The sequence below is a fragment of the Apium graveolens genome, chromosome 8 (genome assembly GCF_009905375.1).
Source record: "Apium graveolens cultivar Ventura chromosome 8, ASM990537v1, whole genome shotgun sequence".
Lineage (NCBI taxonomy): Eukaryota > Viridiplantae > Streptophyta > Magnoliopsida > Apiales > Apiaceae > Apium > Apium graveolens.
This window is the reverse complement of record NC_133654.1, coordinates 60,201,029-60,221,633: the sequence shown is the minus strand read 5'-3', so window position 1 is coordinate 60,221,633 and position 20,605 is coordinate 60,201,029. Positions and strand designations below refer to the sequence as shown.

The 20,605-nt window shown below is 33.5% G+C and overlaps 1 protein-coding gene across 1 annotated transcript; it reads right to left on the bottom strand.

Annotated features, from left to right (window-relative positions):
- Window positions 1–6,589: 6,589 nt before the first annotated feature.
- LOC141677165 (la-related protein 6A) lies at window positions 6,590–17,651 on the bottom strand. The gene is made up of 11 exons (XM_074482931.1): window positions 17,347–17,651; window positions 15,916–15,997; window positions 15,181–15,275; window positions 10,311–10,382; window positions 10,155–10,234; window positions 9,990–10,074; window positions 8,634–8,681; window positions 8,481–8,546; window positions 8,267–8,413; window positions 7,074–7,167; window positions 6,590–6,991 (listed from the first exon to the last, which is right to left on the bottom strand). Exons 1-11 carry the CDS (start codon window positions 17,515–17,517, stop codon window positions 6,864–6,866), a joined length of 1,068 nt encoding a protein of 355 aa, XP_074339032.1. The 5' UTR covers window positions 17,518–17,651; the 3' UTR covers window positions 6,590–6,863.
- Window positions 17,652–20,605: the final 2,954 nt, after the last annotated feature.

The window sequence follows — 20,605 nt, the reverse complement described above, 5'->3', positions numbered from 1 at the left end:
AGTTTTTGATATATTGTGTTTTGTGTGTTTGTTGTTTACATTGTATCTCTACAATTCTTAATAGCTTTGTTCATCCACAATCCAAAACAGTTTTAAAAGTCAACAAAAATCCAAGAAACACATTCACCCCCGTCTGGGTAACATTTCTTTGCATTCAATATTTAACACATGCACACACACATACACACATACATATATAGATACATACTGATATATTTTTATTTGCCATCAATTTAACATCGCCTCCAACACAATAAAATGGCCAAATATTATATTAAATTATATGAAATAAATAATAAAATAAACTATTTATATACATATGTAATATTTATACTTCACTATTCATAATTATGTGACATACATCATATACTCACACCATTCCATAGGTTGTTAACATCGTCAGGGGAGTTTGTTGAGCAAATTAATTAATATGATAATTATACCCCTACATTAATATCTATATAATATTTAATTCCCCTCGTCATTCATTTATTAAAAATTATTACTTGTTGTATTGTTAATATGTGCATACATACATACGATATACATATATATAAATTAAGACATAGACACACACACATAAACTCGTTTATTCTTATTTGTCATCAATCTAAACTTGTCCTCTAACATAATGAAAAAGCTAAATATTATATTAAATTCAATAAAAAAAACTATTTATACATATATACACGATTTATACTTCACTATTAATCATTTTATGACATATATCTTGTATTCCCACCATCCCATAGGTTGTTAACATCGTTGTTAGACACGGAGATTAAAAAAAATAAATTATGTTGAAGAAAAATAAAGAAATCGAGGGTGTATTTTGGAGCCATTATAAAGATAATATGGTATTTTTGAAAATGTTAACAATCTGTTGGAACATCCCTAAATAGAAAGCTATTGGGACAGAGAGTATCATATGTCATTCGGTTAGTAAACTTACAGTACTGACGGCAATTGCCTATCTAATATGACTCATCAATTACATTTATAACATATAAACAAATTGAATAATAATAATAATAATAATAATAATAATAATAATAATAATAATAATAATAATAATAATAATAATAATAATATTTTATATTTAGAGTGATCGATACACATCAGGAACACATAATCACTTGTATTTATTTTACTTTTTAAGCATTAACATATTACAAATACCATCTAATTATGAAGTAAAAAAAATGTATTCTAACATAATTTATTAGTTCATGTGAATGCACCATTGCAAACATATCTCAATCACTCGTGCTCATATGTATAAACAAATAAATTATTCATCCATTAGGTAACGAAATAAATATATCTTATCATCAACAATGAAAGTGTTTGTCCTAAATCCAATCATGTATGATGAGTTAGGAAGAATTTTCTTGTATTCCTATTTGATTTCATTGAAATTAATAAAAGACTTGTTATGTTTTTATTATGGGCTTTATCTATTTAAAGTGTTTTAAATAAGATGCTCCATAGTTTAGAGTAAAGCTTCTAGAATTATAATGAGATTATAATAGTGAGATCTAGAAGATGATAACTCTAGACTTAAATAGTTCCTGATCATAGGATAACTAATCGGATGTTAGTGGATCCACAAAGATTGGTACATACTATGCTTGCTCCCTTCAGGAGGATGTCTATTCTCATAGGCATTTGTGTGGTGACACTATAGCTAGTATGTAGGTGCTTATTAGGGAATAAGCACTGAACATGACTCGATAAGTTGAACAACTATTGGAGATTACTCACGTGTCAATAGTTATTCACTGAGTGATAGTTGTACAAGTGTCCTTAGACTTGAGATCGTTAAAGTTATCTTATATATAGTGAACTGTGCTTTGGTTTAGTCCTTAGTCTCAAGGACATCCATTAGGTCTATTCTGGGCATAGGGATTTGTGTATAGAGATAGTTAACGTCAATAGAGGATCTACCCCTTCCAGTATAGGAAGAGAATATCATATGTTATTCTTACTATGCGAGTTCTGGAATCTCTGGCCAGAGTGTATGAAATTAGAAAGGAGTTTATAATTTGCATTAATATGAACTTTGCATTATGAATAAGAAATCATATGATTAAATTTGAGGCCTGACACGAGATCCATGCCTTGTATTTAATCGGGATATTGTAAGGGTAGAAGGAATTCATTGTACGGTAACTAGTCACTGACAGGTTCTTGGTATTCTAAGCAGTGAATTCATATTATCCGGATAGTCGCGATATGTTGAGAAGCATCACTCACGATGTAGACTAAATATAATTAATCAGTTAATTATATTTAGTGAAATTTATTATTCATGTAAATAATTAATAAAAGTTTATTATTATTTATTTCTATTACCGGCATAATATTGAATCTACAGGGTCACACCATAAAAGAATATTTTCTTTGATGAAATAATGAGAGAGAGAATTATTTTCTAAATAGTTTTGAAAAAAAAATAATGATTAAAATAGTTTTAATTATTATTAAAGCATTTTATAAAGATAAAATGTGGGGCTAATATATATATATATATATATATATATTGATATATTATTATAAAACCCTAGGAGAGCCCTATAAATAGAATGAGATGGCTCATTCTAAACATATACTTGGTTTTGTGAAGACCCTAGCCTCCATCTTCTTCCTCTCTCTCTCTCTCGCCTAAAAACTCCATTTTATAAAAGCTTGGTTTTATAAAAAGCTTCATCGAAGAAGATCATTCTTGGTGGATACCGGTAGAGTGCTTCACACACTGAGGGGCAACTGCTAGCAACCATAATCATAAAGCTTCGATTTTCAAGGTATGGTTACGATTCCTCCGTTTTTCTGATTTATACGTTTTTCTATATGTGCGATACATGATTTTTACGGAATAATTGTTATATCACGCTTCCGCTCATCCGTAAATTCCTTCAAATAATTACAGCGAAAATAGTTTCAATTAGATTTAGATATTAATGTAGGGGTATAATCGTAATATTAATTAAATTGTTCATCAAATCCCTACGTTGTGATATCATATTTATAATAGATTTCGTAAAAAAATCTTGTTGTAACACCCTTGAAATTTTTGGGTACACTGCCCCCGCTCTCAGATAATGAAAATACAGATTATCTAACCCATATTATCATGGTAACCCCTTATAGAGTATAGATGAGGCCTGTCTCTATAATGAACCCTACCTTGGTTCAATTCTCTATATAGGGGATACAAAATCGAGGGTGGTACTTATCAATTTCCTTCCCTCTCCATGCATAGATGGGTATTGTTTTGTGTCCAGATAGTCGGCCTCATGGTCAACGTGCTCATGTTAACGGTCGGTAGATTAAGGTTAAACTAGCTCTATAGCTCGTGCGAGGCACAAGTATGCTCTATTTTGAAATATTTTAAAATTTGTATACATGCTTGTTAAATAGATATATAGCATGTTGTGACTTGTGAGAAGTTAGTTTTGTGTGTGCAGTAACCTCTATTATAAACATGAGCTTCTCCGGTTTTTATATTTTATAACCCGTGCGGAACACAAACTTTTTTAAACTCGCGTATGGACCGTATTCATATTACATAAATGAAGTATATGTTATAATTTGAGTATCTTTTTTCTAATTTTGGATCGAATAACAAGTATATAATATTCATAAAATATGTACTTTAAAGTGTTTTGAATTTTGGAATTTTACGATTGGTGTCTTCGAATATGGACATTCAACATTATTTAACAAGATCATATTAATCGATTAAGAAAAAATTTAGTTCATTTGCTTTAGTTGTCTTAATCTCTTATCTTGGGTTTGCAGTATTCACTGTAGCGATTGTCAGTCTTTTTCACTACACATGTTGAAAATGCGAATGAATTAATTTTTTTAAAAAAATAACTAATGCATTTTGTTAAAAGTGCGATATTTTGTTAAAAGTGCGATATTTTGTTAAAAGTGCGATATTTTGTTAAAAGTGCGATAAGTGAGTTACATGATTGTTGATCTTGATAGAAGTATATGTTGTGAGACCGATGATCTCATGAACGGGAAGTATGTGTTGTAACATTAATGATTCTCGAGTTTGTTTAAAAAAAATTCTTATAGAAATGAAAGATTTATATTTGTTATATCTAAATATGTTAGAAATTTTTTAGCAGTACATCACATTTAGCCTTAAAAATTTCAGTATGATCTTCGTTTATATTCAATTTTCTCCGTTTTATGATAACGATGCTTTATTATAATAGTTCTTTGGATTATCATAATAAGATAAATATATACATATATATATACTTATAAATTGTTAATTTTAGATAATGAAGTAGTAATAAATATACGTAATAATGAGTCATACTAATTAATACTGCAAGCATATTAAGTTAGATGCACTTAATACATATATATTAAATGAAATAATTATTAATATACAATTATGAGGGATAATTTAGTAATTTTAATACGAATAAAATATATCATTCAATCCCTAGTTGCTATATTATATATATAATAGAAGATAATAGATATATACATTCCTTTGACAAAATTTTAGGTGGGTGCACCACATACTTAAGTGAGTATTTTATTAGTCGGTGGTTCAGATTCAGAAACAAATTATCGTCATTTCACTAGAATTGTTGATTTTTTATATTTAAATGCTAAAAATCAGTAAATACGAGAGTGTGTGTGGTAGTATGCATCACCTTTTATATCTTTGTTAGGTCCCCATTTTTGGGTTAAAAAGTGGATAGGGGCACTTATCTTTAGGACATTAATTTACCTTGGTGCATTAATTTATTTTTCGTGTCACGATAAATTGTGAGAATATCGGGATGGCAAATAGTCGAACTGATTTCTTCCTTCAACGTGAGCTTTAATACCATGTTAAGGACTCTCCATCTCAAAGCTCAAAGAATAAGACCCTTCCACAATCTTATATTATTCTAACAAAAGCTTCGTGTTTTATCTGAACTGCAATTCGACAACATAGAACCTAATATTGAGCTTAAATCAATCAAACTTGAACATTTATCAAACATTTCAATTTTCAATATATATGTAAACAAGTCCAATTTTTTGATGTTAAACTCAAATTCAAGAATTACTAAATATATTAACAATTTTTAATAACTTTATCACACATAACTTTCGATATAAATTTACATATCAAATTAAACTAGTCGAATTCGAACAAAATCGAGTTGAATAGTTAGTTCGGAAAGAAACTACACAAAAATCTTAGCATGTGACTCTGCTAAAGTAATTCTAATTTTTTTTCCTAACAAAAGTACTTCTAATAATAATTTTTTTTAAAAATTTGTGGAAAATAAATATCGGCTACCATGTTTGGCTTCTCACTGAATTTGTTGTAAACCAATTTGACAGAAGAGGTTTAGCTCGAGGTCGTGGGTTTTGCAGCACATATCACATCTTTAGATAATCTCCAAAGCCCAGGATGATCCAAATTCCAAACCAAGCAATTGTTATAATAAAACATTTGGTAAAAAAAATTCGCGATACATATATAGACTACAGCAGAATTTCAAATGTTCGTATACGGAAGACCCATCTTTATACATATCGCGAAAATTGGTAAAATGTTCGTGATATAAAAAGCCGTAAGGTATTACTCCTTTTACGACTCTGTTCTAACAAAGAGCACGTACCGCTACTGGGAAACTCGCATGTAAAGACTAGAGCTAGAGATGCATAAAAGGTGTATCGTGCCGAATTTTGACCGCGTCTTAAAAAATTCGGATTTAGACCGGTCCGGGTCAGGCCGGACTTTCCGAAAATGTCATGGCCTGTTTGGGTCCGCCTTACCGGACTTTTTTTCGGACCAGATCGGATCGGACCGGGGCTTTTTTCTAATTTAATTAATTTATTTTATAGAATAATTTGTTATATGAATGTTATTCAAATATATATAGTGTACTTATTAAATCTTTTTTCATTATTCGTACAATAAAGTATATAAATAATATTATTAATTACGAATATCTTAATATATATGTGTTTAAAGTGTTATTTATATTTATAATAAATATAAATTCATAAATATATAGAAAAATATATTAAAATATTCAAATCTTAACCAGACATTTTCGGGTTTTTAATGAGGCGGGTCAAAGGCTAGCCAGGCTAAATCCCGGGTTTTTAATCGAATTGGGTCAGGCCGGATTTTTCTAAAAATATAAGGCCCGTCAAAGCTTTAAACCCCGGCCGAGACCGGACCTTGACTGGATCAGACCAAATTTTCAGGCCTAGACTTTTTGTGCCGCTATTTCTAGTCCCAACTCCTGAGCTCTCATCCCATACAACCTATGGACCATCTGCCACACTCGTATAAGATAAATCTTTATCATCGACTAACTTTTTGCAACATCAAGCACCAAATCAGCAACACCGAGCTTCGTAACATTACATACCAAATCGTCAACGCTAAGCTTCACGAGGTTGTATCCGACCTAAGATGCTTTTATTTTTCTTTCTATTTTGTCAATTTGCTAGAATTTGTTAGAATATAACATAAAAACGATAAAGATAGTCAGCTGCTGTTTGCTAGTAAACAATGACAAGTATAAGATTACTTTCTCATGCCAGACATAGATACAAGAAACCAGTAAATTTTTATACAAAGCATCCAGAGTGAAATCTGGTACAAAACTGCCCAGTGCAATCTAGGATAACAGTTTTGCACCAAAAATACCAAGGATTTTTACAATAGTACTGGAAAACATATGCCTCAGTACAACACCAAGACAGTAGACAACCCAACCCATTCTTGTAGCATTAATCCCTTGTAACAAAAAGTAAATCAAGTACATCAAATGCAAATGTTTCTGCATAGGCCAGGAGTTGATGCCAAGACACCAGTAGAACTTCTAGTTCTGATTGACAGATAAAGGACGGCCACGACCCATCGCAAATCCTCTAGTCCCATCAGGCATTCTAGGGCCGGGAGGCGGTTTTGAAGTTTCACCAACATGATTCAGGTGGACAGAACCATGGCCTAAAAAGAAATTAAGCATAAATGAATCAATGAAGCACAGCAATAAAGTGAAAGCTAGGTGGATGTGTATCTGGACACATACCTAGTCCATTGGTGCTACGATATTTCTGATTCCTTCCCCGTACTCTGTTCCGTGCCCTATTCCCATTTTTTTCTTTAGTCTGATGCTCTCCATCCTGCCATTCAGAAAGCAAGTAAGATCTAAGAATAAACAGAAAAGAGTATTCATGTTTTGTATATGCATATTTTCATTCCATTAATGTTTTGGTACCGAGAACATGTATCTTCCTCATTAGGCATTAGCAACATTGCACTAAACAGTAAAAAAATTGTTTGCAAATAAATACTCAAATACTATATAGAATCCCTTAAATTATGGCATTTGTGATACTAACATTTCTTCATTAATAAATCAATTCCCATACAAAAAGATAGACAAGCAAGTGATTACTTTATATTAAGATTAAATTCAAAAATTTATAGTCGTTCATATTTTCAGCAAGTTTTGCCTTCATTTGGCTTTACTGACATTCAGGTAGACTATAACTGTAAATAAAAAATTTCATATGAAACAAAAATTTTGCCAAATTACCGATACCCAACATTAATTTCATAAATTTAATAGTTAACTTCTGGTCAGTTCAAAGAAGAGCAAGTGGATATTAAAATATGTTTAAATATAAATATATATATATATAATATTTGCATATTTCAATTTAATTAGACGGTAAGCGTGCAACCACTAAAATTGTGGAGAGGCACATTATACTCTTCACGAGAATCTCAATAACTATATAATACCTGGATTTCTAAAATGGGACTATATTCCTTCTAGATCTCAAAAAATCTTTCATAAAAATACTACCTGCTACGTCAGCCTCTGATTGTTAGCACACTTGAAGCCTAAAGAGGTGCTTACACATAATAATTTCACTATTCGTTTGTTCAATAATAACTTCACTACATACTTTTACACAAATTAATTAAACAAGTTTATGAATAAATATATCATATATCTATTAAAAACCTTAAAGTTCGAGGATAAATTGGGTCAGGTGCTACTATTTCCAACAATGTGAAAATAATGTACTTTCCAACAGAACATGCCCATATTAGTACTGTATATCTGCTGAAGTCGCAAGAACAAACAGCGAGATGAGTAGACAACATGTGTGATAGTTAATATTTTCATCGGTCCTTTTTCTAGAAGTTCATTCCAATTACATAGGAGCTATTAACATATTTCCGCGTATGCACAAAAGATGTGGAAATTACCTCTTCATCGTCGGGTGTATCATGGTGTTGCTCACTTGAGACGTGGTTCTCCTTCTCTCCTGCTGAATCAGTTGCCTGGGCAGTGGCACTACTATGCTTCTCCGACCCCGCTTCCCTCCAAGCCGGTTTTCTCTGTCCTTGTTTGACCTGAGCAGAGAAAGGAAGTAGCATAAGCACCTGTATAGACAAGTAAGAAGGTGATCAACTTAGTTACCTGTTTTTTCAAAAGCTTCACTCTCATGCCATATCTCCAGTCCCGTTCATCATTTAAAGTAATCACCTGAAACCCAAGTACTGTCATGGGAATGTCCAAACCCGTGCTTACAATTTTAAGATATGTAATAAAGACAAGGACAAATACACTTACAGCTTTCTCCGCCGACTCTACACTCTCATACTCCACAAGAGCATGCAGCTAGTAGAAGAGTAAAAAAAAGGCATTAGATACTTTAATAAAAATATGGAAACCAGACCAGTATCTGCAGATAATAACTGAAAAGGTGGATAACCAGAAAAAAGAGAAGAAAGATGAACAAGCAGATCCACTGAAAACTGCACCAACATAGATATGGCTATATATGAAATTCTAGAATTTTCCAAATTGGATATATATACAATAGAGAATGAGATATTCAATTTATTTTACAAAATAAATTCAATAACATGTGTTTTTCTAAAGTTAGCTGATTAGGAATTTAGCCTGATGTCATTTCAATTACTATTGAAACTAGCTCAAATCCCGTGCGATGCACGGGTTCCCGTTAATATTTAAATTTTTTATTTATCCCGTCATATTATAATTTTAAAATATTTATATTAATATATAATAATTATAAATTTATAAAAAGAATGATAGGATTACATGTGATCGTAATTTAGTAGGATAAATAGACTATTCTAGTAGTTTAAGAATTTAGTAGGTTAGCGGTTATATAACACTATTTATTTATTTTTTAATAATAGGATAAGTTGAGGTCGTAGTTTAGTAGGATAAGTAGACTATATCTAGCGGTTTAACAATTTAGTAGTTTAGCGGATATATAACATTATTTATTTATTTAATAATCAAAATTAGGGAATAACCGTTGAACCAAATTATACCCCATTCCGGTTATCATAGTATAGCATAGATTCAATTAGATATATTTTTTAAAAAAGATAAAACATATCTGGCCTATGTTACCTAGAAAAGAGGGAGTATATGTTTTACTCAAAAGGATATCTAAATCAGAGATCATGCTTTCACATAAAAGCTTGATCACATTTCTATGAATATATTATCTTGTATGGGAATCCAAAAAAGGGTGTAAAAAAGTCGAAAGTGCTACATTCAGTCTTTCACAGGTCATTGTGTTAATAGAGTCAGAGAGGTGCTTCCCGTTGTCTGTGCTTTCTTCATATAAAAAATAAAAGATCATTCTATATTGGCAAATTATTTGTAAATTAAATCTTAAACCAAGATTAGCGACAAAGAATCATGTTAAACAAAGACAACATGTACCGACACCAAAACATTCAAGACACTAATTAGATTTTCCCCCGCAAATTCAATAGGGAGTTGAGTTACCACCTTAGCAGGCAGTCCAGCCCCCTAAAAAATAATCATAATTTAAGCTCCAATACTTCATGGTAATTAAGTCTACGCAGTCAACAAAGCATCAAAATGCATTTAATTTTTTTTACTTTTGTTTTTCAGAATTAGAGGACAAGATACCACTAGTACCTTGCCACACAGTAGCTTTTCGGCAACAGAGCAGCTTTTGGTCTCTCTTGAAACATTTGGGTCTCGGATGGAAATATTCTTGATACTGAAATACAAAAAATCTATTAATCCTATAAATAAATACAGTTGTATATCATAAATGTGCAAAGGAGACAAGTAACATACTTTCCAGCCTCGCAAAATATCTTACGAATGTTTTCTGGTGAATGATCCTCTGGCAGATTCTCCACTAAAACAGTACATAACTGAACTCCAGATGTTAGACTCCATATAACAACATATTATGCAAGTACAAAAACCTTAAATAGATAAATAAAATACCTGTGGATCCTTGACTTCATTAAAAGGGAGAGGATTAAGTCGCCTAACATTCTTTTTTGATGAACTCAGCACCTGCAGGTTTCATGTCAATAGCAACTTTTGATATGGAGAAAAATATGAGAAAAACTACAGGGCTGTTGCAGTTAATCTCAAACTTTTAAACGTTACAGTATAATTTAGGAGAGTGTTTTATTTGTTTGAAGTTTTCATTTAGTCTAGCATGTTTTTAGGAGTCTGTTTAGGAAACCACTTCCAGTAGTGTGCTAGTTTGTTGCATTTCAGTTTCTTTGTTTTGCTCTTTCTTTTATATATTGATGTAACGTTCATTTAATAAAATAGCTGAGGACATATTGTCAAGCAAAATCATTTTGTTTACTATATACAGTTTATGCAACAACTGAGGTAGAGGCAAGAAGTGGTATCAGAGCTTGAAGGTCTTGGCAGACGGTTTTATCACCAAGGATGGAGGTGAACAAAGGAAAAGGAGGCCCGTACGGCCTGAGTTACCCAATGCTGGATAGAAGCAACTATACGGCTTATGCCCTTAAAATGAAGGTATATATGCAAGCGCAAGGGGTCTGGAACGCAGTAGAGCCAAGTGATCCCAAGAAGCCTGTCGAGGAGAAGACAGACAAATTGGCGCTGGCAATGGTGTATCAAGCAATTCCTGAAGATGTGTTGCTCTCGATTGCGGGTAAGGAAACATCGAAGGATGCTTGGCAAATGATAAATACATTGTGCCAAGGTGCAGACAGAGCAAAGAAGGCACGTATTCAGACTCTAAAATCTGAGTTCGAAATGCTGAGTATGAGCGACGGTGAAAAAATTGAAGATTTTCACATACAAATGAACAGTCTTGTTACAAATATACGAGCCATGGGGGAAACAATGGAGGAATCTTATGTCGTAAAGAAATTATTACGTGCTGTTCCTGCTAGGTTCTTACAAATAACTTCGACACTGGAGCAATTTGGAGATATAGAAAATATGACGGTCGAAGAAACAGTGGGTTCTCTCAAGGCACACGAAGAACGAGTAAAAGAGAAGACAGAAATGAGAGAAACTCAGCTTATGCTAACAGAAGAGGAATGGGCCAAATGTGAAGGAGAAGAGAAGAAATTATAGTTGACACGGGAAGAGTGGCTGAGGCGAAACAACGGTGGCAGGTCAAAACATAAAAGTCGTGGAAAATTTGATAAAAGCAATATCAAATGCTACAACTGTAACATTTATGGTCATTTCGCCTCCGAATGTAAGAAACCCAGGAAGAACAGAGGAATGCACGAAGTGGAAGCAAATATGGTTGTGTTGGATGATGATGAACCAGCTCTGCTTTTAGCCAAGCATGACAAAGAAGCTCCAGAATTATTGTTAAGTGAGGACATGCTACTCCACACACAATTGCCAAAGAGTGGAGTTTATGCAGGCGAATCAAATGTCGAATCAAATGTTTGGTATCTCGACAATGGCGCGAGCAATCATATGACGGGGTTCAGAAACAAGTTCTCAGAATTGGATGAAAGCATTTCTAGTCAAGTTCGATTTGGAGATGGATCCAAAGTCGAGATAAAAGGAAAAGGCACTGTTATGATGTTGTGCAAGAATGGAGAGGAGAAGAAACTACATGAGGTATATTATATTCCCAGTTTGCGAAATAATATTATATCACTAGGACAGATTTCGGAAGAAGGTAACAAAGTGGAGCTAAAGGGAGAGTTCTTGAGGATATATGACAACCAAGAAAGATTGTTAATGAAGGTAAAACGATCTGCTAATCGACTCTATAAAATTGTTATATAAACTAACAAGCAGGAGTGCATGATAACAAAGACGGATGAAATTTCAAGGCTGTGGCATGCTCGACTTGGGCATGTAAATTATCAAGCACCGGCACTTATGTCCAAACACCAGATGGTAGAAGGAATGCCCAGAATCATAAAGCCAAATGTTGTGTGTGACGGGTGTTTAATGGGGAAGCAAACCAGGAAAACATTTCCAAACAAAGCAAAGTACAGTGCAAAGAAAGAACTGGAGCTCATACATGGCGACTTATGCGGGCCAATATCTCCAGCATGAGGGTAAAAGTATTTTTTTTTGTTTATCGATGACTTTAGTAGATTCATGTGGGTGTATTTTCTAAAAGGCAAGGATGAGGCTCTCCAAGCATTCAAAAAATTTCGCGCCTTGGTTGAAAATGGGTCAGAAAGGAGGATCAAGGGGTTCAGAACTGATAGAGGCGGTGAATTCAATTCCAACGAATTCAAGGAGTTCTGTGAAGGTGCAGGAATTGAGCGACACTTCACGACGCCCTACACTCCACAACAAAATGGAGTAGTGGAGCGTCGAAATAGAACTGTTGCAGAAATGACCAGGAGCAGTCTAAAGGAGATGCAAATGCCAGCTAAGATGTGGGCAGAGGCTGTTAGAAATTCAGTATACATTCTCAATAGACTCCCTAAGAGAGCTTTGACAGGCCAGACACCGTATGAAGCTTGGACAAAAAGGAGACAGGAGATAGGTCTTGTACGTGTTTTTGGGCGCTTGGCGCACATGAAAACTCCAAGTGTGCACAATACGAAGCTTGACGATCGCAGCAAAAGGGTGGTTAATTTGGGTAGAGAGCCTGGAACTAAAGGATACCGGTTGTATGATCCCAATGAAAATCGCATTTATATAAGCCGCGATGTGGTTTTTGAGGAAACAAAGCAATGGCCCTGGAGTGTGTCTGCACAAAAAGAGAATATGCATGAGAACTTTGTTGTGCCCAGTATGTCTGAAGTCGATGAAGAAAGCACAGACAGTACAGAAAATGCAGAATATGAAGACACTGGAAGTGACAGCAACAACGGTGATGACACTCAAGTATCAACTCCACCAAGTCAGTTCTCTGTTTCCAGAATGGATCGAGACAGCTATGATGATAGTATTGAGCCAAAGAAATTCAGACCATTAAGTGAAATTTACAACGATACGGAGGAAGTGGAACTTGATGAGGAATTGTGGCTCATAGGGATAGACGAACCTGTCAATTATGCACAGGCAGTAAAGGATGTCAACTGGCAGAAAGCAATGAAACAAGAGATGAACTCCATTGAGGCCAACAATACGTGGACGTTAACAAGCCTACCACCTGGACAAAAGATCATAGGTCTAAAATGGATCTATAAATTGAAAAGGGATACAAACGGGAAAGTGGTAAAGTACAAAGCACGTCTTGTGGCTAAAGGTTACGTGCAAGAACATGGCATTGATTTTGATGAAGTATATGCTCCACTCACACGTTTAGAGACGGTAAGGTTGTTACTTGCTTTGGCAGCCAAAAATCAATGGGAAGTACACCATCTCGACGTGAAGACAGCATTCTTGAATGGTCTTCGCCAAGCACCACGTGCTTGGTATGCTAAATTGAATTCATGTCTTGTAAGTATGGGATTTACACGCTGCCCATACGAGCACGCTGTATACACGAGGAAGATTGGAGAAGATAGTTTGGTTATAGCAGTTTATGTTGATGATCTTTTGGTGACTGGCACGAGTATCTCAATGATCAAAGAGTTTAAAAGACAGATGAAGCTTAAATTCGAGATGAGCGACATGGATAAACTTAGCTATTACCTGGGTATAGAGGTTAAGCAAGGTGAATGCTATATTGAATTAAAACAAGCAGGTTATGCTCGAAAAATCCTTGAGAAAGCGGGTATGGCAGACTGTAATCCTACGAAGTATCCGATGGATCCAAAGGAACAACTCAATCGAGATGAAACAGGAAAGTTGGTGAATACTACAGAATACAAGAGTATGGTGGGAGGTCTACGATATTTGGTTCATACGCGACCAGATATTGCGTACTCTGTGGGCATAATTAGTAGGTATATGGATAAACCTACCAAAAAACACTTGGATGCGGTGAAAAGAATTCTCAGGTACGTGAAAGGGACTGTTCAACACGGGCTTGTGTATTCTAGGGACAGTGGTAATAATGTCTTGACTGGTTTTTCTGATAGCGACTTGGGAGGCCAACTGGATGACAGAAAGAGTACAGGAGGCATAGTCTACTATTTAAACGAGAGTATTATAACCTGGGTTTCACAAAAGCAAAAATGTGTTGCTCCTTCAACGTGCGAGGCTGAGTTTATGGCAGCTACAACTGCAGCTTGTCAAGGTATCTGGCTCAGAAACGTCCTCAGTCAAATAAAATCTGAAACTATTGGTCCAGTAGTTTTATGTATAGACAATCGATCGGCAATTGACTTGGCCAAGAATCCCATGTTTCATGGCAGAAGTAAGCATATTGATTTGAGGTTTCACTTCATTAGAGAATGTGTAGAGCGAGGAGAAGTCGTTCTGAAACATGTATGCAGCAACGATCAGAGAGCTGATATTTTGACAAAAGGGCCCTACACTCAAGTTTGAAAATATGAGGAAGTTACTGGGAGTGAAGAATCTGAGTAGACAAGTTTGAGATTAAGGGGGAAAGTGTTGCAGTTAATCTCAAACTTTTGAATGTTACAGTAGAATTTAGGAGAGTGTTTTATTTGTTTGAAGTTGTCATTTAGTCTAGCATGTTTTTAGGAGTCTGAATTAGTCAAGTGGTGGTGGAGTCTGTTTAGGAAACCACTTCCAGTAGTGTGCTAGTTTGTTGCATTTTAGTTTCTTTGTTTTGCTCTTTCTTTTATATATTGATGTAATGTTCATTTAATAAAATAGCTGAGGACATATTGTCAAGCAAAATCATTTTGTTTGCTATATACAGTTTATGCAATAACTGAGGTAGAGGTGAGGTAGAGGCAAGAAGGGCACAGGTAGAAATGATCAAATAATTACATGTAAAGAACACGATAACCTTTTAGTAGAATTAGGGACCACTTACAAGTTGGGAAGAGTCCTTAAGTGCAGCCACGATTAAGGATCTATCTGGTGCAAGCTTCTTTAGTTTTCTAAAACAGGCGATTACAGAAATAGGAACTGCAGGAAACATACAACACAACTTCATTAAATGAAGATATTAAGTAGTAATATATATGATAAAGGTTTGAGAATCAGAGAAAAACCACTTCACCACACGAGTACTCTATCACAGATTCAAAAATCACAACTACAATAAAGCATCTATGTCGTTTTAGTTATCTTTACGAACTACATAAACCGCAAACTAGCTTTTTCTAACAAGAGGGCTGGTGCACTGTGCACCCCGGTCAATTGAACTGCAACCAGGTTTAATTAAGATCTCAAATAACTTAAAATTTCAGAAATAGTAACCTCCGGACTCTTTAACTTGTCAAGTTATAATATTTCTGTGAGCTTGCTTTCCATATAATCTTTTCTGTATAAAAAATGATTAACGACCAACAATCACACTTAACAGTTTCTTCAAAACTATGCTAGACCAGTTTTCATCCTAAATAGTAGATACAAATACTTAATAACCTCAGCATTATTATCATGCATCTTCAAATGACGCAAAACTTCCTTTTCAAGCGATTTTGTGAGACAATTAATAGTTTAGCAACAGAAAAACCAAGAGGAAAGGTTACACGAAGCCTAGTAACGGATAAACATTTATAACTAAAAATGACATTAAGAATAACTAATTTAAAGCACTTACCATATCCATCCTTGTCCTTGGTCACATAATTCATCAAATAAGTGTCTGTCTTGAGATTTTCATCGCTAAAATAATACTCCACCTGCATTAGTACAGGAACAATTTGCTTAAGTGAAATTTGGGTAGTGAAATTAACTAAATCATTGAATAACATCAAACTGAAAAACGTGTTTCAGACTCATCATTAGAAATTTAGATCAGAAGGATAATTTTCAGCACAAGAGGATTATGCAACTATACTGTGTAAATATAAGGGGAAAACAACATCATGAGAGCAGTTCGCTGCTAGACAAGCCCGTTGCTGTCAAGCCTTGATTTTGAAACAGCTTTTGCATCGAGTATTTCAAATTTGCATATAGACAAGTTCTAGGTGTCATTTTATCTTATTATAAACACGAGATACTACATATTCGTGAAGTTGCTATTACCAGAAATTCAGCATTTCAGATTAGCTCAGGTAAATATATATAACAAAATCTAACTGTAACGTTTTCAATAAAAATGTAAATAATACTATAGAGTAAAATTTTATGTATTATCTGGCCTCTTATATTTAGACTGCTGGATTTTAGATTTATATTAACACAGCCGACAAAGAAAGTGAAGCGCATTACTATAACTTTGGATTAGCATGTAAAAGTAAAATGCTGATCCGACAATTAAGAATCTGTCAACGGAATTCAGGCTTGTTATGTACATGGCATAAAGATGTACGTGGCATAAAGATGTACGTGGCATAAAGATGTACGTGGCATAAAGATTAAGAATACATATATAGTATCTAACAATATATACATATACTGAAATCAAAATAGGAATATATACAACTGCAAGAGTACCCATCAATTTGTCGTTTTTATGTCAGCTCTTGAGTAGAAAAGAACACTATGCAGGTTATTATATCAGCTGGCATTCTCTTTAATCTATCCCAAATATACACACACATTTACCTAATTATCTACACAAATTATCAAAAATTGTAGTGATTCTAGGAAATTTATAAAGTTAGGACAAGAAGTCCCGAAGACAATGTGTGGCAAACCAAACACCAAACACACCAGATCAATTAAAAGCCCTCTAATTTAACCAAAACTAACAAAGAACCACCCCAAAGTTCTCGCATTTACCATCTAAACATAAAATAAAACATAAATCATTCTAATAAGCCAGTACAACCTAAATTACTCAATCGAAAACCACGTAAATCAACTCAATCTACAAAACATAAATACGACAAATTTACATACACAAATTTAAAAACCTTATAAAACTATAAGCATTCCCACTTCAATATTAAAAAAGTCAAAATTAGGTCAAATTAAACAGTAAACAGTCCCAGCAAACACATAAAAAATTATAATATTAAAACTCGAAAACACGTGAGAACAATTGTTATGCACTTCGTCGAAAACACAAAAACTAAAAACCTACCTGCTTAATGATCTTGTGACGGAGATCATCGGTAAGCGCGACACTTTTAGAAGACGACTGCTTCTTCTTCTCCACAACAGGCTTGGTGACATCATCTAAGTTCGAGTCGGCCGGAGATCCGACCGGCGGCGACTCAGGATCGGCGGAGACGACAGCGACAACTTCTTCCATTGAAGGAGGGGGAGTTGAAAGACCGGAGAGTTGATTTCCGGTCTTTTTTTCTGATCTCTCGCCGGTCTTTCTTCTCCGCCGAGCTGTGTGTATTTATATGTGAGTAGTGATGGCTCTCGTGCTCGAAAAGGGTCAATTGGAGTATTTTACTGTTTTGCCCTAGGGGGACTTATCCCGTTTTGTGTACTTTGGGCAGTTGGGCCTACCTTTTGTGGAATGCGTCATTTGTTTGAAATTTGTGGGCTCCTAAATTAGGAAGATTTTTTTAGCCTATATACCACAACATCGATTAAATAATAATCAATAGAATAAAATTTTGTTAAAATAATATTTTTTTCTAGTTCTAAGATAATGTAGATACCGTGTTTTTTTGCTAATTGATAACACTCGCACACATTAAAAATCGAACTACTTACCTCCCGCAAGGGATACGGAAACTCAATCACTGCATCAACACTTTATTGACAAATACCGTATTTTTACTCTCAATATAATAATAAAATTATTAAAATAATACTCCATCTGTCTCACTTATTTTATCCTATTTTGACTTTTCAAAATCAAACAAATCGAATTTTAACTAATATCTAATTAATATTGTTAAGTATACAAATTATAAAAAAAATATAAGATAGTATTAAAATTAATAATTCAATTTATAAACGGTTAATTTTCGATTCATGGCCAAACTATAATTAATTTGACTTTTAAAAATAGAATTGAGACAAAATGAATGGACGGAGGTAGTATATTTTTTCAGGCTCGAGACTAAAACTCATATGTGTGGAAAATAAATCCTAAACACATAATAAATATCGCATTAATTACATTTAAATTTCATATCCAATGCCAAAAATAAACAATGTTGATCGAGGCCCATCCGTACAAGAATAATTGTTGGAGGCCCATCCGGACAAAAGCAACCAAGGCTTTGACGACCATGGACAAAGTATTTCGTGGTCGAGGCCCACGACGACCCCCGGCGAAGAAGTCCTTGGCTAAGGCCCACGACGTCCACGAACGAGATTGTTCGTGATCAAGGCCCTATATGGTAGAAATCCAAGACACACCATCCAACATGGAAACTAAGTCTTATAAGGAAGGATCTAGAATCCACCGCCTTACAAGAGTCCATATTACCTTCTAAGTTGGAGACTTGTCCACCAAATCTCCCAATCTAAACCTAAACCCTAGACTTAACATCTTTATATAAAGGGCTCTACCACTTAACTTAGATATAGGTTGGCTTGATTCTTTATAACATTGAGATACGTAGGCACCTTATGGTGACCGATTAGTCTCTAACACAAGCGTAGCCATTAAATCTCGAAACTCACAAATCCTAGTTTTAATTGCAAACAAAACCCTAATTTTTATTTCAAAACAATTACTTTAAAAGGGTTTAACTATATTTATATCTATATACAATAAAATAACTATATATACTATTATATAATAGACGAAGTATTGAAATGTTTTGTTTAACGGTATTCGGTCATTAATAATATTATTGTTATTAGTAACCACTCAATTATATTTTTCAACCAAAACATGTTAACTTTTCTATTTTTCACGGCTAAAACATTTTCTATAATATATGACATTATATTTCTTTTATTTTTTTCATCCAAAAAACCTTTTATTTTCAATGACAAATCTATTTTGAAAGTAAAATAAAATTATTAAATTTATTAATAACCAAATAATTATCATTTTTAATTAAAAAGCATTATCAACTCAAAAATAATTAATGATATAATATTTAAAAATTCAAGTAAAATTAATTAGCAAAAAAATTCAAGTAAAATTAAATTTTAAAAAATCATAAAATATTAAAGATAATCTGTGTATCGCATGGGTTATAAGCTAGTATATATATTATATGCAGAACACCCTTTATTTGTTGATTGTTGCTCGGTTGGTCAATACATTAGTTTGGCTCGTTCTTCAATAAACACGCTTTCAGAGCCCGATACAGTAAATAACAGTCATTAGATCGAATAAATTCATTATATTTATACGAAAACTACTTTCAAAGACTTAGGGTTTGAATCGTATCAACAATATACTATAGTTAACCTTTTACATTCCTTATTTGTATATTATGTATTTTTTAAACAATTTTTACAAATTCAATGTTCAATTCCTGTCAACAACATATTATCTTTAAATTTTATATTATATATTTTCAGGGTTCAGGTCAGAGTTCCGTTAACAACATATTTTTCTTATACTTTATATTATCTATTTTCAGTAAGGACTCAAAATACCATAGAACATATATTAATATAACATATTATCTTCTTTAAATTATTTTCCAACTATTGAAGATATATAAATAATATTAAGTTAAAATATATTTTTAAAAATCTTCCGTGCTAAACACGTGTTATAAGATAGTAACTTAATTTTTGAATCATGCATTTCCCAAATGGTTATTACACACTCTCCTTTTATAAAAAAACAATATATTTTACAACTTGACCCATATCAGACATGATATCCACTTTTTAAAAATTTACCCATTTCCTAAACGGGGTTTACCCACTCTCTTTTTACAAACAAACCAATATATTTTTATACGCGACTCGGTTTCAACCGGGTCAAACCCATTTCCAATTTTTTTCATACAGGGATAACTATCCATAACAGAAGCGCACAAATTATCCTCCTTCACAGAAGCTTCCTCTCTCAGATGACCTAAGCAATCCAAAATTCAAATTCAACCTATATTGAATCCAACCTGTTTCGTCGTGACTATTTTCTGGAAGGCGTCTATTAAAGAAAAGGAGTTGCAACAAACCATACATCTGATTCCTAGCCGACGAATCATTCATATAGGCTAGTAGGCTAGAAGAATGATGTAGACATATATTCTTTCAAGACATATATATATCATTAATACTAATTTTTCTTCAGCAATACTACCACAATTGTTCTAATTTGATTCCTCACTTTTTTGCAGGTTATAGGTCTCTTATATATGTATTCAATACTTTATTATTTGCTCATAATTTAAATTAGTTAATTATTAATATTATTGTTTTTCTTCTTTTACAAATCAGTACACTTTTCTTGACTGTCTAAT